The sequence below is a fragment of the Elephantulus edwardii genome, unplaced genomic scaffold, assembly GCF_000299155.1.
Source record: "Elephantulus edwardii isolate Elephantulus edwardi_28Jun2011 unplaced genomic scaffold, EleEdw1.0 scaffold00074, whole genome shotgun sequence".
In the NCBI taxonomy this organism is placed as follows: Eukaryota; Metazoa; Chordata; class Mammalia; order Macroscelidea; family Macroscelididae; genus Elephantulus; species Elephantulus edwardii.
In genome coordinates, this window is record NW_006399824.1 from 13498291 (window position 1) to 13514780 (window position 16490).

The 16490-nt window shown below is 43.3% G+C and overlaps 1 protein-coding gene across 1 annotated transcript in view; it reads right to left on the minus strand.

Annotated features, from left to right (window-relative positions):
* The window catches only part of ZNF365 (zinc finger protein 365), a 28247-nt gene extending 11758 nt beyond the window's left edge, over positions 1–16489 (minus strand). The window contains exons 1-2 of the mRNA XM_006889027.1: positions 16375–16489; positions 13777–14532 (exon numbers count right to left, since the gene is read on the minus strand). Of these exons, the coding sequence (XP_006889089.1) occupies positions 13777–14519 (743 nt within the window). The 5' untranslated portion in view covers positions 14520–14532; positions 16375–16489. The remainder of the gene's footprint in view (positions 1–13776; positions 14533–16374) is intronic.
* Position 16490: the final 1 nt, after the last annotated feature.

Here is a 16490-nt window from a genome sequence, read left to right on the forward strand (position 1 = left end):
TTATCTATAAATTTCAATATCATAAAATTCTACTACCTTTCAATAGTTAATAGTCACAAAAGAGGAAAAAGAAATCTTTCTAAAAAGTCTTTATCACCAAGTTTCAACTGTACTTCCAGAATATGTATATTTCTTAGTGAACTAATCATTCAGGCCATGAGAATGAGTCACTTGTCAAGCTCTATGTCATTCAGCTCTGGTCTGCCTCCTGAGCGAGCCCCAAAACTGGGATGGTCCACACAAGTGTACCCCTAGCTCTTTTCCTGGTTCTAAGTTACAGGTGAGAGCCTTTTGAAACAACATTTTGCACAGTTCAAAAGCACCACTGAAAATGTCATCTAGGAAAAAGGGCTACTACTTTACCTTTTCAACATTATCCATATTCATTGCCATGCAGTCTGAGTCAACTCACAGCTAATGTTCCATTGAGTTTTGGAGGCTGCAAATCACATGGGAGGAGACCACCCACCTTGGTAGCGCCCATGGAGCCACCAGTGGATTTCCACCCCAGAAAACTCACAGCAGTAGTAAGAGTTAGCAGCACAGCCTCCCAAGAAAGATGTTCCTGTGAAGAAACCAGCGGGCCCTGCTACCTCAAAGCCCGTTGTGAAGCCAGCATTCGGAACCCTTTCAGCCAAGGCCAAAGCTGAGCCAGCTGCTCTCCTGCTCCTGAAAAACCCCAGGACCACCACCGCCCCCCCCCCACATCGATCTCTCCAAAGTGGTGATGGAATTTAACAAGGACCAACTGGAGGAGTTCAAGGAAGCCTTTGAGCTGTTTGACCGAGTAGGTGATGGCATGATCCTGTACAGTCAGTGTGGGGATGTGATGAGGTCCCTGGGCCAGAACTCCACCAACCCCCAAGTGCTTCAAGCCCTGGGAACCCCAAGAGTGATGAGTTAAAGTCCCGGCAAGTGGCCTTTGAGACTTTCCTTCCCATGATTTAAGCAGTGGCCAAGAACCGGGACCAAGGCACATATGAGGACTACTTGGAAGGCTTCGGGTGTTAGACAAGGAGGGAAACGGCAAAGTCACGGAAGCAAAGCTCAGATATGTCCTCACCATGCTGGGAGAGAAGATGACTGAGGAGGAGGTGGAGCCTGTCCTGGCAGGACATGAGGACAGCAATGGCTGTATTAACTATGAAGCCTTCCTGAAAAACATCCTAAGCTCTGAACATTGCAGATCCCCTGGGGCTGGAGAGTGGCCCCTTCCACCACCACGCCACCCCACCCTACCCCACCCAGTGCAGGTGGAAGCACCCTCCGGCTACTTAGGAGGCAACCTATTGTTTCAAAATAAAGAGGCCACAGAGCTCTCTCTGCAATGTGAAGGCTTAATTTATTTAGTCCGTCCCATTGCTGAGATAGGCTGGACTATAGGATAAATGAATCACCAAGCAATCTCTACATCACATTTATAGAGAAAACAACTAAAACCTCTCATCCTAAACAATACAAAGGAGAAAGAATAGGTATTTCCCCCCCCCCTTTTTTTTTTTAACCAACTGTTGTTTTATGTACCACTGCATCAGAACAGACTCATAGCCGGCTCTCCAGCAGATTTTCAGAGGCTGTAAATCGCAGGAGACTGCCCACAACTAGTGGACTTGAACCACGTGCCTTTGAGTTAGCAGCACAACTCCTTACCACTAGACCCTCAGATCTCCTATTTTCTCAACTAGTATTGGCGTATGCTATTTACTGTTTTTTTAATCTGCCTACAAAATTGTTACCTATATTAATTATTATAAACATAACTACTGACCCTGTGGGGGCTCCAAATGTGCAAGGATTGAGTCATTTATTCTTTGATTTACACTCAAGGCTCAGTACAATATTTGACATGTAATATTCAATAAATATATGCTATAGTTAATATTCAAACAGATAAGGAAGAAAACAGAAGTGACCTATAATCCTGCGGCTCAGAGGAAACTACTGTCAACATCTTGGCGAAATTTTTTTCAGTCTTTTTTTTTCTCTGTGCATACTTAAAATTCCTGGGTTCTCTTGAACACACAGCACAGCATATAGAAAGACAGTTAACACTTGACAGCTTAATCTCCCAGGATTAACATCACAGAAGCAAGAGAGCAAATCTGACTGCAGCACAGTATAAGATTGTTACTGTATTTTAAAGTCATGTAATATTTGCTACCCGTTTCATAGAAAATGTATAAAATTAATATTAATGTTCCAAGCTGTTTGTGAAGTGTTCTGTCTCAGGAAAAAAAGGATCTTTTTCTCATATTCCTCATGCAATTATCTTATGCCCTTAAGCTGAAACACTATAATGCTCTTGTATTTTCAACCAACTTGGTACCAATGCTAACCTAATTTCAGGGTGGGGATGTTTCACATTGGTGTTTAAAAAATCGTTCAAATAGTTCCGATGATTTAAAGCGATTTTGTTTTAACGAATATACATAGCATTGGAAAAGTTCCTCATTCTGAGATTGTCATGAGGTGTCATTACTAGAAGAAAACAGTATCAAAACCAAGTGACTAACTATAGTGTTAGAGATGTTGACTTCAGATCCCTCTTCCCTACTTGTTTAGTCAGTACAACCAGGATCTATAAATATTTATTTCCCTCCTTCCTTCTCAAAGAGTCTTGGGAATTATTAAATGGAAAGGAAAAAAGTTCAATCACATTTTGTTTGTACTACAACTATAATAATTATATCCCAACTGGTAAAATATCAAGTTAAAGTACAAGATTAAGCAGAGGATTTCAAGACAGAATTACAAGAGAGGATGAAATGTTAATTGACAAGGTTTCAGATTCCACATTGCAGTTAAAGCTTAGGAAATCACTACTGGTTGAATATTGGTACAATGTCCAAGAACAATATATACGATTATCTGAAATGGCTATTAGAATGTCCTTCCATTTTCCTACTCTATATTTACAGGAGGCTGTATTTCATGTTATTGTTGTTGTAATATGTCATTGAGTTGACTACTACTCATAGTGATCCTATGATCAACAGATCTAAACCTCGCCCTCCTTCCCATCGATATGGTTTCTGCCATGCCCGAGCCCATCACATCGTCACTGCGTCAAACCTTCTTGTTGAGGTCTTCCTCTTTTTCTCTGACCCTCTGCCTTTCCCAGCATGGCACCTTTTTCCAAGGACATACTCAAAGTGTGAGATAAAGCTTTATCCTTCTTTCCCCTAAGGAGATCCCTGCTTGTACTTCCTCCAAGACGAACATGTTTGCTCTTTTGACAATGCAAAAGATCAATATTCAATATCCTTCTTCAACACCACAATTCAAAGGCATTGATTCTTCTTCCATCATCCTTAGTCACTGTCCAACTTTCAGATGCATAGGAAGCAAATGAAAATACATGGCTTGGATCTTATACTTCAAATAAAACAACTCATCTGGAATAGCATGAATGCAGAAGAGCTAGGAAGATTCACTGGCCTTACAACAAAGATTATCAACCTGAAATATTCTTTAAGATGCTGCTCAGGTCTGTGCTGTCTTCATGATGGCTTGTGGCCTGGGCCATTAGAATCCAAACCACTGTGACCTATGGGTCTGTAATAGGCTGATTTTCAGAGGTAAATCGACAGCCTTTCTTGCGCATCTTAGTATGGAAATTCCACCCGAACCTGCTTTGTATCATAGCAACGTACACATAGCCACTGAATGATGGCTGCTTTTGAGAAGTAGTGATTAGGAATCAAACCGGAGTCTCCCATGGAAGGAGAAAATTCTACCACTGAACCACCAACATTGCCCAAGACTGGGTGGCATTCAATAAATGTTTACTAAATTTGTGAATAATGGCATCAATCAACCCATTATTTTCCCTCAGAATCATTCTGAGAGTTCAGTATAACACTGGCACACAAAGTGGCCACCACACTCAAACATTTTAAAAATAATATTTTATTGTGTGTTTGTTCAGTGAACATTTACCCAGCAACTTGGGTTTTAACTCTCTCACCTCTTCCCAAGAACCCATCCTGAGGTGTCCCTCTAACCTCAGGGTTTTCCCTGACACCCCCAAGTAGGACTCAGAGACTTTCTCTGTTCTCCCACAGACAGTGGACCCTTTCTCAGCATAAACTCTGCAGAGTTTGGCTATTCACCCATCAGACTGCAAAGTCAGTGAGGTCAGCTAGTTATTCCGATTCTTCATTATGGTGGATGAATCTAAGATGCCAAAAGCATTCAACAGCTTTCTGAGGAATGTATATAATATGCAACTTCATCTCCAACTGAAATCTCTACAAAGTGGTAAGTAGCTTCACTGTAATCTCAAAGGCACTGGATTCAAATCCACCAGCTGCTCCATGAGAGAAGGATGAGCAATCTCTTCCTGCGCAATTTACTGCCTCTAACAACCCTCTGGAGGGTCAGCTATGAGTCGGTTCTGACTTGACAGCACACAACAACAGATCTATAGGCTTTTCTTTTTTCAAACAAGTTGTTATGTACTGTCGAGTCTGAACCAACTGTAAGGGATGGGGGTAGGATCTAAAATTGATGCCTCTTTTCTATTAACATCAGCTGCTTCTCCCAAAGGCAAGTCTCTATCAAGTTATTGAAATTTCATTTTACATGGCTGATTTATGAACCTTTTCAGAGGTATATGTAATGATAAAAATACCTCTGGCTAAAAATAGTCTAGCTATTGATCACAGAGCACCTCAGGCAGACCGTAATGTCAGCCATGAGGCAAGTCTTAGAGCTGGAGTCGACCTTCTCTGAGCCCTGAGAGCCTGAATGCCACCCTGGAGCTCGCAGTCAGTGTGTGCCTCTGCAGGGCACCAGGGGCAGAATCTGTGTCCCATACAAACGTCTGGAGCCACGTCACAGAGAGCCATTTGCCAGTCCTTTGTCTCAAATTTCCTTTTTAAAAGTATTTTTCCTTCTTTCAATAAATGGGTCCTTTTTTTCTCACTGAGATAAAATAATTAATGGAAAATTAAAAGTATTTTTTTATTCTAAGGGAATGAGCATTTTCTAAGATTCTCAGGTAAAAAAAAAGAAGGGCGAGAGAGAGAGAAGAGAGAAGAGAGATACAAGATAGGGAAGGAGAGCAGCGAAGGGGGAAGAAAGGAGGGAAGAAAAAAATTAGCAATGTCTCCAAATCCTGGAGCCATCTGTAAGAGTACATGCCCGACACCTGGTTTATTCTCTGCCAGTTAGTAGTCTGCATGGAACCAAGAGAGGAAAGAAAGACTCCCATTTGTATTGACAGTTAGAGCAAACAGACTCCATACTGCTCCCCAATGCACCATATCTAACAAGAGTTTTACTTGCCCTGCTTTCTAGCTATGGTCAAATCTGCAGACCAGGTTAGCCACTCAATGCTTTGGTTGAGTGAAGACCATGAAGATGATGCAATTAAACAGAAGACATTTCAGTTGTGTTAAAAAAGTTACTGCATCAAATTTACCTTGTAAAGGTCAGCATTCCATAGCCAGCTTTGGATAGACACTTAAATTTCTGAAAGCTGTGGTCTCTGAGCTTTTCAGCTCAGGATGTCCCTATTTGTCCAAATGGTCACATCTCTAGTAATAATGTTTGACATAAGAGACACAACAATGGACTCAAACACACCCATGATCATGGAGACAGAGGAAGTGCAGGTGATGCTTCGTTCTTCTACACAAGAAGTCACTGTAAGTTGGGCCAGCCTGGTGGCAACTCTTATTAGCAAGGATCTGTCTAATGTTTATTTTCTCTTTTAGTCTTCAGGCTCTCTGTAGGCAGGAAATGGACTTGTTTGGTTCAGCAATGAATGAATGGACTTTAGAACAGTACTGCACACTCCATAGGCCCACAAGAAAGTTTTTCTTCTAGATGATCTGAGGCACACAGGACAACTGACAAAGAACCAGCAAAACACATTACATCTCTTATTGTTGTTGTTGTTGTTAGGTGTCATCGTGTTGAGTACAACTCATAGTGATCCTATGGACAACAGATCTGAACCCTGTCCTATCCTGTGCCATCCTCACACTTCCTGATACACAAGAGCCCATTGGGGCAGTCACTGTGTCAATCCACTTAGTTGAGGATCTTCCTCTCCTTCACTGAACCTCTGCCTTTCCAAGCATGATGTCCATCTCCAAGGAATAGCCTCTCCTAATAACATGCCCAAGGTATGTGAAGCAAAGCTTTATCATCTTTGCCTTCAAAGAGCACCCTAGCTGCACTTTCTCCAAGACATATATATGTCTGTTCTTTTGGCCATCCATGGGATATCCAGTACTCTTCTCTAACACTACAGCTCAAAGGCATCAATTCTTCTATCATCCTTATTCACGCTCCACCTCTCAGATTCATAGCCCACAGGGAGGAGGATGGAAATGACAAGATGAGATCATAAAGAGGCTCAATCATAGGCTGGGAGTGGAGTATACCCTCTCCTGGCTCAGCAAGAATATTAGGGACTCAAATGAAAACCTTTGGGCTGATTGTTCTGGAAGGATATTATCATGGCCATGGTTATGAGGCTAACATACAAGATCAGCCCCAAATGGACAGATTCAGCACTGCATTAATCTTTATGCTTTGGACCAATATCAGATTTGCAAAATCCTGGCTGGGAGACAGTGAATTAATGGTAAAAAGCACTCAGCAGAGAGGGAATTTGAGTTCCAGTGTGAGCTCTGCTACTAAGCTCTTTTCTCTTGGTGAGTCACTCCACAGATCCAGACTTTTTTTCTTGAGGTGCTATACTGGGGACGTGGAGTATCTTTCAGCTCTACAATTAAGTTCACTGGTCATCCAAGCTTCAGCCATTGGTCTTTCCCTGTCTGGAGCAAAGAAGAAAAATAAAAGATTCATATTCATGACACCAAGAGACCAAGGAATCCTCCATTTCCATGGCCCTCAGACCAGAAGAAGTAGACGGAGCTCAGCTATCACTGTTAATTTCTTTGAAAGATCGCAGACAGAAGGTCCTGGATAGCATAGGAGATAAATACAGACCAAAACTCAAAATGGCATTAACAAGCTGGCTTACCAACTTAACAGAGACTAGTGGACCCTCTGAAACTATGATCCTTCACCACCTTTTGAGACTGGAACTGAACACTCCCCCATAACACAGCTTTCAACCAAGCAACAAAGAGATCTATAACACCAAATAGACACTCAGAACTTAAAACATCCAACCACACAGGATCCCAGGGCAACATGTGTCCAAGGATAAAATTCAGGGGGTAGGAAAGGAGAGGATGTAGGGATGAACGGAAACAAGACTACTGAGAGATAGTGGAAGACTGATGCTATAATGCAGACATTGTAATCCATGTCACCAAGCAGTATGTGCAAGAGCAGCTGAATGGATTAACAATTTGCTCTATTAACGTAAACTCAAATCATAATGATAATAAACAAAACGACATGGTTCCCTGAGAGGTCAGTTACAACAACTCCCTGCCTGCTGTCCTTCCAACATCACTCTTCACTTGTCATCAGTGCAAATCTCACTCTTCTCACTCCCTTGGTACAGCCTTTGCACAAAAAAATTTATCCTTTAAGGTTTGGCCAACATGAAAGTGTAACTTAAAGCATTTATTCACATTGCTCTGAGTCTGAGCTTTGGAATGTTCTCAGGTATATTCTACCCTGTCTTTGGAGAATTTAGTCACCATTGCAATAGAATTTGTTGATGTTCAACCTTTTTAGAAAGGAGTATATGATGAAGAACTGGAGTACTAAAGAAAAAAGCCCAAGCTGTGCTGAAGAAATCAATAAAAAACAAAGCTTCAAGAGTTGATGGAAAGTGAACTGGCAGATCTCAACAAAAGGGTACAACCCTTGAAGACGTCTCTTAACTGTGCCAAGAAATTTCATACAGCTGCCTGACCACCAGGCTGGAAAAGATCTATACATGTACCCATTCGAATAAAGCTAAATCAACAGAATGCACACACAACATCATTAGTATCATAGAAAAGTAAAATTTTGCCTCTGGTAGTTCTGGCAGCCACTGCACAGGAAAAAGATGGACAATCTCCTCTCAACCTACTGACAATATTGGAAACCCAAGGGGTTTGTTCAGCTATGAGTAAGTTCTGATTCTACAGCAAAGAATGTTGTTGTTGTTGTTATGAGTTTCCTGCCACTCATAGAGACCTTATGTACTACAGCCCTAAACTGCTCTATTCTGTGCCAATGGTATTGTCTCTGACACACCTAACCCCCCATTACTCCAGTCACCGAGTCAATTCATCTCAACGAGGGTCTTCCTCTCTTGCGCTGTCCCTCCAACCTCCCAAGCATGACATCCCTCTCTAAGGACTGGTCCCGCCTTGCAACATGTCCAAAGTATGTCAGACAAAGCTTCAGAATCCTTGTCTCCAAGGAGCAGCCAGGTCTCAACCTGTCTAGGACAAACCCGTTTGTTCTCCTAGCAGTTCACAGTACACTGAATACTTTTCTCCAGCACCACAAGTCAAAGGTTTCAATTCTCCTTCTATCATCCCTAATCATTGTCCAGCTTTCTGATGCACAGCAAGAAATTGCAGACTATAGCCTGGATCAGGCACACGTTAGTCTCCAAACCGACATCATTGTTCTTGAGTACTTTGAAGAGGTCTCTGGCAGCAAGTTTTCCAAATGCAATTTGTCTTTTAATTGCCTGACTGTTGGTACCAAGTGTGTTGATTGTGGAGCCAAGCAAACTAGAGCTGTTAACAATATCAATCCTTTCACCATCTATCAGGATGCTGCCAACCGGCCCAGTGGTGAGAATCTTTGTTTTCTTCATGTTGAGCTTCAATCCATGCTGAAGACTGCAGTCCTTGACCTTCTGCAGCAAGCACTTCTGATCCTCCTCAGTTTCAAGCAATCAGGGTTGTGCCATCTACATAATTCAAATTGTTGATAAGTCTACCTCCAATCCCAATGCCACATTTCTCCTAATGTGCCAACCTCCCAGATAATCTGTTCTGTACATAGATTGAAAAGGTATGGATATAGGACACATCCCTGGTGTATACCCTTCCCGATTTTGAACCATGCAGTGTTTCCTCACTCTGTTCTGACTACTGCCTCCTGGTCCAAGTATAGGCTTTGCATAAGCACAATCAAATATTCTGGGATTTCCATTCTTCTCAGGGTCAGGCACAGTTTGTTGTGATCCACAAGTCAAACGTCTTTGCATAGTCAATGAAACATGAAACACAGATAGACATTCCTCTGGTACTCTCTGCTTTCTGCCAAGATCCATCTAACATTAGCTATAGTACCACAGCCTCTTCTAAACCCAGTCTACACATCATAAGTAACTAATTATTACTGTGAGGGTCTCCAAACCCAAGACATTAGCTCAGCCAGGAACTCTGCTACGATCTAAGAGTGTCCTTTCTTGTTAAGGGATACTTGTCAGCAGCATCAGCCAGGATTGATTTACCTGATTACCTGTCTTGAATACCCTTGAATAAGTGATACCTGTTTCAATGGGACTTTTAAAGTTACACTGACTTTGTACAGAGGATGAGCAACTTCCTTATTGGATTTGCACTGCATACATATGTATGCAGTACCTCTTTTCCGAGTTACAATGGGCTTATAAATTAAAAATACTGCCAATTCAAAACACCTCTTCCGTAACAAAGTTACCAGCCAAGGCCACCGTGGCATATTATACAGAGGGCCTCGGTGAAGAATCATCCCTGGAGTCTTTTTTTTTTCCATTTAAAAGAAATAAAGCTGAAGAAAAGATCCATAAGCAACAAAATCTTAAAAGATGTTAAAATACGAGACATCAGTACCTTAAAAACAAAACCAAAACTATCTTTTGTGCTCCAAAGAGTTCAAGTTTAATTAATTTCTGATGGAACGTTAACCAGGTACTTTCTCTCTCAAAGGGGCCTTGAGAACTCATTTGGGAGTGTTTAGTAGGAACTCTGGTGGTGCACTAACTCACAAATTGTATTGTAAACCCAAAGGTGACACTCCTGGAGCAACTGGGATCCATCAGCCACTCCCCGTGAGCTGGGCGGGCAGTCTTCTCCCAACCAGATATACAGCCTCTGAAACCTGGGTCACTATGAGTTACAGCCAACTCAATGGCAGTCAGGTAGTAATGTTAACATCTAAGTGCTGACTTATTAACCAAAAGAACCAGAAGGAACATTCCAGTCTACCCTGAGGTGCCTCAGAATGGCCTGGTGATATACTTCCAAAAGTCCCAGCCTCAAGGCTCAATGGGGCACAGTTGTTCTCTGTATCACGTGAGTCGGATTCATCTGGACTGTCACTGGCTTAACAAGGGAGAACAGCTCCTGACACAGCTTTGATCCAACTCGGTCTTGTTTTCTACGAGGGTCACCTATTTGAGGGAAGACACAGCTCTGGGCGAGACCCCAAATGAGTGGTGAAAAGAGAAAGGGAATGGCCTGGGCCACCAGCTTAGTCACATCAACTCAGCTATCAGCAGGGTGGCAGAGGGCAGCTGGCTCACTTGGCAGCCCATTTAGATGGGAAGGGCCTGGCAAGACACTGAGGGTGCTGTCCACAGACACTCTCTCAGACCAAGGGCTTCAGTGTCTGGAAATAAGACCCTTTCATCCCATCTCAAACACACAGAAAGTGATTATTTGAGGCTTGAATGGAGAAAAGGATGAGCTGACTACAGATGAAGGCTTTAAAAAAGAAGGGCTCTATTTATGTTATATTTTAAAATGTCAGTCATTTAATTTTATTTTTCTTATTCAAACTATTTTTAATGTCACTATTTTCTGATAACCCTAAATGGATACATGAAAAATGAACTTATCATTTATGCTCAAATATCCTTACAACAATGTACAGAGATAAATGTACCAAAAATAGTATGTGTACAAGTATATTAACTGAAGCACTAATTTTAATACTGGAGAAAAATGGAACAAAATCAAGAATTCATTCATTGCAAAGTGGTTCAATAAATCATGATGCTGTCATACTATGAAGTACTATGCAACAGTCAAAAGGATGGCAATTGTTTATTTAGTGCATGAAAAGATGTCTTTGATATAAACTCTCTACACAAGTGTCAGAATACGACACATGACAATTTCACTTGAAAAAATCACTAGCTCTCTATCTATAAATATATGTGTGTGTGTGTGTGTGTGTGTGTGTGTGTGTGTGTGTGTGTGTTTTAAAGTACATTTAACTTCATGTGCTCAGTAAGTTCCTGGAAAGACATGCATAGAACTTCACAACAGCCATCTTTAAAGGATCAGCGAACATGTCTGTATATTAAAACACCTAAGACTTTTCCAATTGGTTCCCAGATGAAAGCACTGTATTATGAGGTTCATGAGATACTATCATTGGTCTAGGCATGGCCCATTATTATTTCATTGCATTATTGTAAGTATAATACAAATAATATTATTTCATTGTTTTTTTGCTAAGTGCATCTAAGGATGATCCTTATAAGGACAGTGAAACTTCATCTCACATACTTTGGGCATGTTGTCAGGAAGGGCCAGTCTGCGTAAAAAAACATCATGCTGGGAAAGGTAGAGTCGGAGAGAGAGGAGGACTGTCCACAAGATAGACTGGCACAGTGACTGTAACAATGGACTTGAGCATGTTGGAACTGGTGAGGATAGCACAGGATAGGGCAAGATTCAGAGCTGTTGTTCACAGGGTTGCTACTAGTCATAGTTGAGTCAAGGGCACAGAAAAACAATAGTAAGACTCTTAATAACCTAGGTAACCATGCAGTCTTCTCACTCATTGTATTGACTTCTACAAACCTTGCTAACACTACCCCAATTCCCAAGTTAATTATTACTTTTGTAACTAACAAATCAGTAAAAATTCTGTGCCCTTTTGAGCTCATGGGTCTGGAACCAAAGTATTCTTTCCAAGCTCTGCCCTTCATACACACAGTCCTTTTTCCATCGGCCCTTCTGTCATTTTTCCAGTAGTGATTATCCTGGTGGCTCTAACATCACAAGTCACTAACTTCCAACCAGCAGCACCAGAAGCCAAGATAGACACATTTCTCATTAAAGATCTTTTCCCTCGGAGCAAAGTACATCTGTGGTTTATTCAAATACATCCTAACTATGTAATTAAAAACTGTCTAGTCTGAGCAGGGCAGACTTTCCCTCCAGATAGAATGTAAGCATTTAGTGATAGCAAGTGATCTCTTTAATATATAGGATTTCTCATCTTCGTATCAAATGCAAGAAGCCTTAATTACCGTATTTTAAGAGTCAACACAAGACAGAGGGGTGCCAAAGGGCAAAGAAAGTATGAAATAAAATCAATCTCTAAAATAAATGTTAAATTATTTGAAAACTTACCTGCTAGGATGTGCTAGTCTAACAGTTTTTATGTCCTTTGATACCATGAATTCTGACCTTTATTTAAAATGAAAGCCAAGAGTCGACATTTGGGATATATGTGGCCTTGATACACAGACTGTTCTAGTTTGAAGTGTTTGCGCTTATTTGTAAGAACCCGCATCTCCACGTCTGATCATTTTAAAGCAGTGACTTCCACAACTTGTGAAAAGCAGGTGTCAAACTCTATAACTCTATGCACGCGGTGCATCACCACATATGATTTTATGTAAAGGAGAAAATATTCAAACGTAAGTCACTGGAGCACAACAGTATTGGAAAAAGCTTTCATCTGAGTTTCCTGGCGCTTGCTTCCTCCACACATAAATTAGAGCTACATGGATTCTCAGCTTAAAAAAAACAACAACCAAAAAAAAAACCCAACAACCCAAAAACCAAACACAATTCTTAGTGTCAAGTTTGGCGTTTTGGGGTTTTCAGCTACTGGCATTTAATTAACAAGGGGTCAAAAGTATGCAAGTCAATTTTTTATTTACATTTGGAGCAAATTTCGACATTTGAATAAGCTAGCATCACACGTTCTAGACTTTTACAACATGGAGATGGTGGGAGAAGGAATGGACCACCCAGCACGGTTCTATCTGCCTTTTTACGACACTGAACTGTCTTACCAGCTGAAAACGGGATAGGGTCCCACAAATAACACAGTCCCAACTCCTTGCTCACAGAGAGGAGCAACTTAAAATCATGTGTAGTTAATACCTTCCAAAGGAGAAATGATCCATTTTCATTTGGATGTTGCCAGCTGCAGAATGGACACTACCACGACAGGCTGACATCAACTCAATGAGACCCTCAATGTGTCAAAGCAGGACTGTGCTCCATGGGGTTTTCAGTGGCTGATGTCCTGCCAACTAGACTGCAGACCATGCACAAGGAGGGTCCATTATATTAAAAACCTTGTCTCTGCTAAGTTTTAACTAAACCAAGGGGGGGGGGGGCAACCCAACCTTGTTTTTGGGGTTTAAATCTATAAGTAAGAAGCATAGTCAAATAATAAAAACTGATTCCTGCTTAAAGTATACTGCTCGGTGTGTGTGGTTGGGGTAGTGGTTATACATTGTCAGCTGGTCCTCCAGTGGTTTTCAGAGGCTGTAAACTGCATGGGAGATCATTCACTTTTCTCCCACTGAGCACCTGCTGGATTCAAACCCCCAGAGTTTGTAGGTAGGGTTGTTGTTGTTGTTGTCATGTGCCATCAAGTCGCTTGGGACTCATAGCAACCCACAGAGACCCTATGTACAAGAGCCCTAACTGCCGTTCTATCCTGTGCCAACCTCGAGGTCTCCAACACACTCATTCCCCCCACTCCACTCACAGAATCGATCCATCTCATCGAGGGTCTTCCTCTCTGTAGGCAGGGTAGGGGGTAGCAATACCTTAACCAACAGACAGAGTTACTACCTGTTTCCACGCCACTTACTCCTCTTTCCTAAGAAGCTCCTCCTCGGATTCCGTCAGGCGCTGCCGGAGCGCAGCGATCATCTCCACGGCCACATCCACCTGCCGGTTCAGGGCCCGCTCCCGCCTCTGAACCTCCTGCTTCTTCTGTGTCAGCTGCACAAAAGCTGCACGCACTTCCAGCAGTTCGGCCGTTTTCTGGGCCAACTCTTTGGTGAGTTTATCGATTCTCTTCTCGATGGTCCTATCCACTGCCTCCACCATGCGGTTGAACTTTTCTCTGACATGTGCCTCGAAAGCAGCTTTGGTGTCCGAGGTGGGGAGTCCGGGGCTGGCCCGAGGTCCTTCCAGCGAGTCTGCTCGCAGGCCCACTGCCGTGTAGGCCTGCACGTAGGATACGGGCCTCTCGGCCACCACCTCAAATGGCTTCCTGTCCTTGGAATGCTCATGGGAAATGCTATACAGGTTCACATAGCTCGGTCTCTGCTTCACCACGTGGCCACTGCTCTGCAGCTTCCCCGGCTTCAGGGGTTCCGAGGCAGTGACCAGGTCTGTGTCTTTGATGGACGTAAAGAGGCTGCATTTCGTCAGGAGGGTTCTTTCCTCGTAGCTGTGACTGAATTCCAGATGGGCCCTCAAGGACGACAGGCTTCGAAACCTGGTGTGATCACCACACCTCGGGCAGCGGAAGGGCAGGCAGACAGCAACATTCTCAAGGGACTCCTGCCAGGGATATCGGCTTTCCTCAAAAGCCTTCTGTTGCATTACTCTAAAAGTCCTGGTCAAGGGGAGAAAACAAAAATCACACTGTTTACACGTTGCCTTTAAAGATTCTACTAAAATGACTGTTGCTTCTTGCCTCCCATGAGGGATCTCTGGTGGCCTAGTGCTAAGGAGCACTCCTTCCAACCCATAGACAAGCAGTTCAAATCCACTAGCTGCTCCAAAGCAGAGAGAGACGGGCGATCTCCTCCCTTATAACCCACTGGAGAGTCAGCTACGAGTCTTTTTCATGAAGGCAAAGGCTTGGAATTCCAAATGACGTTTTAGATATTAAAATTAAGACCTAGAACCTATGAACCAAATCCAGCTACATCCGCTCACTTCTGTATTGTTTCTGCTTTTGTGACAGCTTGCAAAACTGGCTTACTGAGACCAGGGGCGCTGCAGCCCATAAAATCAAAACTATTTACTAACCTCCCCAGGAAAAAAAATTCTGACCCATGACTAAGATAAGAAAGGTGGGGAAACATGGGACCATGGAAGTAAAATCATTAATCCATGCTCAGATGGAAAAGAATAAATACCAATATGGAATTCAAGTTTCCTGCCCTCTGGATTTCAGGACAGGAATTATAAAACTGTGCCCTATTTTACTGATACAATCTTGATAAATATATACTACAAAAATGAGGAAAATACACACGAATTGTCAAAATAGGTCCTAAGAGAGCAAACTCAGCAATCTTTCCTCAAGTACAACCCAGGTACAGTGGCATTAGGCATATTAAAAATGTTTCAACCACAGCTATCTGTACCGTTCATTTTGTCTTTTAATAATGCCGCGATGGCATCAGTCTATGTATTACCGAAACAATGACCTCCCTGTGCTCTTGTTTTACTGAAATTTGGGGGTCCAGTGTAATAAATATCACCTGACATAAGTGGGGCAACAGCGATGGCCAGATTTTATTTTAAGAGTTGTGGATGCATTTGTCTTGTGTCTGATTCTGTTTTTAACAGGACCACCTCTAGAGATGGCTCTCATTTGAACCAGGTAGGAGCGGAACTCCTTCAGTAACAGGAAGTTCATGTCCTTGTAGGAATTTATTATCTCAGCCCTAGCAACAGATGACTGCTAGCAACCCGATTCTGCAAGCTGAGCAGATCTAACCCTCCAAGAATGGTCTCCACTGAAACGCAGCAAGCATTGGTCCTCCAAAGAGCTGGGGTCTCAGATGGGAAAGTGTTGTTACTGACTCTCAATCTCTTATAAGGAGGGGTGTGAACAGTCCCCAGATAGTTAAGCTGGGCAGGCAACGCTTCCAGGTCCATAAGCCTCCTCCTGGGCTCTAAAGAGAGAACCTTTTTCTGTGCTGCACCAGGCTGTTTAACTGCTGGGTTTCTAGGGTGCGAGGCAAACCTTGGGCCAGTGCAGGGCCAGAAACCACCGTTATGAGGTGAAAGAAGGAAGGTCAGGATTCTTACAAGCAGCGGGAGCCGGGCATCTCCATCCTTGGATGGAGAAATGGAAAACCACGCACCCTGGGGCACGGAGGCTTGCAATGGGCCCAGTGGAAACCAAATGCCCAGAGTTGGTGGAGAACCCTAATTTGCACGGTGGAGAACCCATCTCCTGCACCAGCAGGACAGGTCGGCAGGGGCCCGCCCAGCCTCAGGGGTCTCAGTCCTCTCTATCTCTGCCCGCCGGTGCCAGAGTGGATCTATGCGCACACGAGTTCCTGCGCGTGGGGGCCGAGATGCCGGCTCCCTCAACTCCCCACGGGGCTGCCGGAACGGGGATCCCCGCACCGGCAGTCCCGGCCGGCCCCCGGCTCTGAGCCGCATCGTGACCCCAGGGCCGGGCCGCGGGCGCACATGCCCAGCGGCCGCCACTTACCAGACTTGTTGCTGCGGCTGCAGCTGGTGCTGCTGCTACCGCGGCCGGTGCTGCTGCTGCGGGAGCGAAGCGGTTTTCAGCAGAGCCGTAAATCAGGCTGAGCCGGGCCCGCTCCC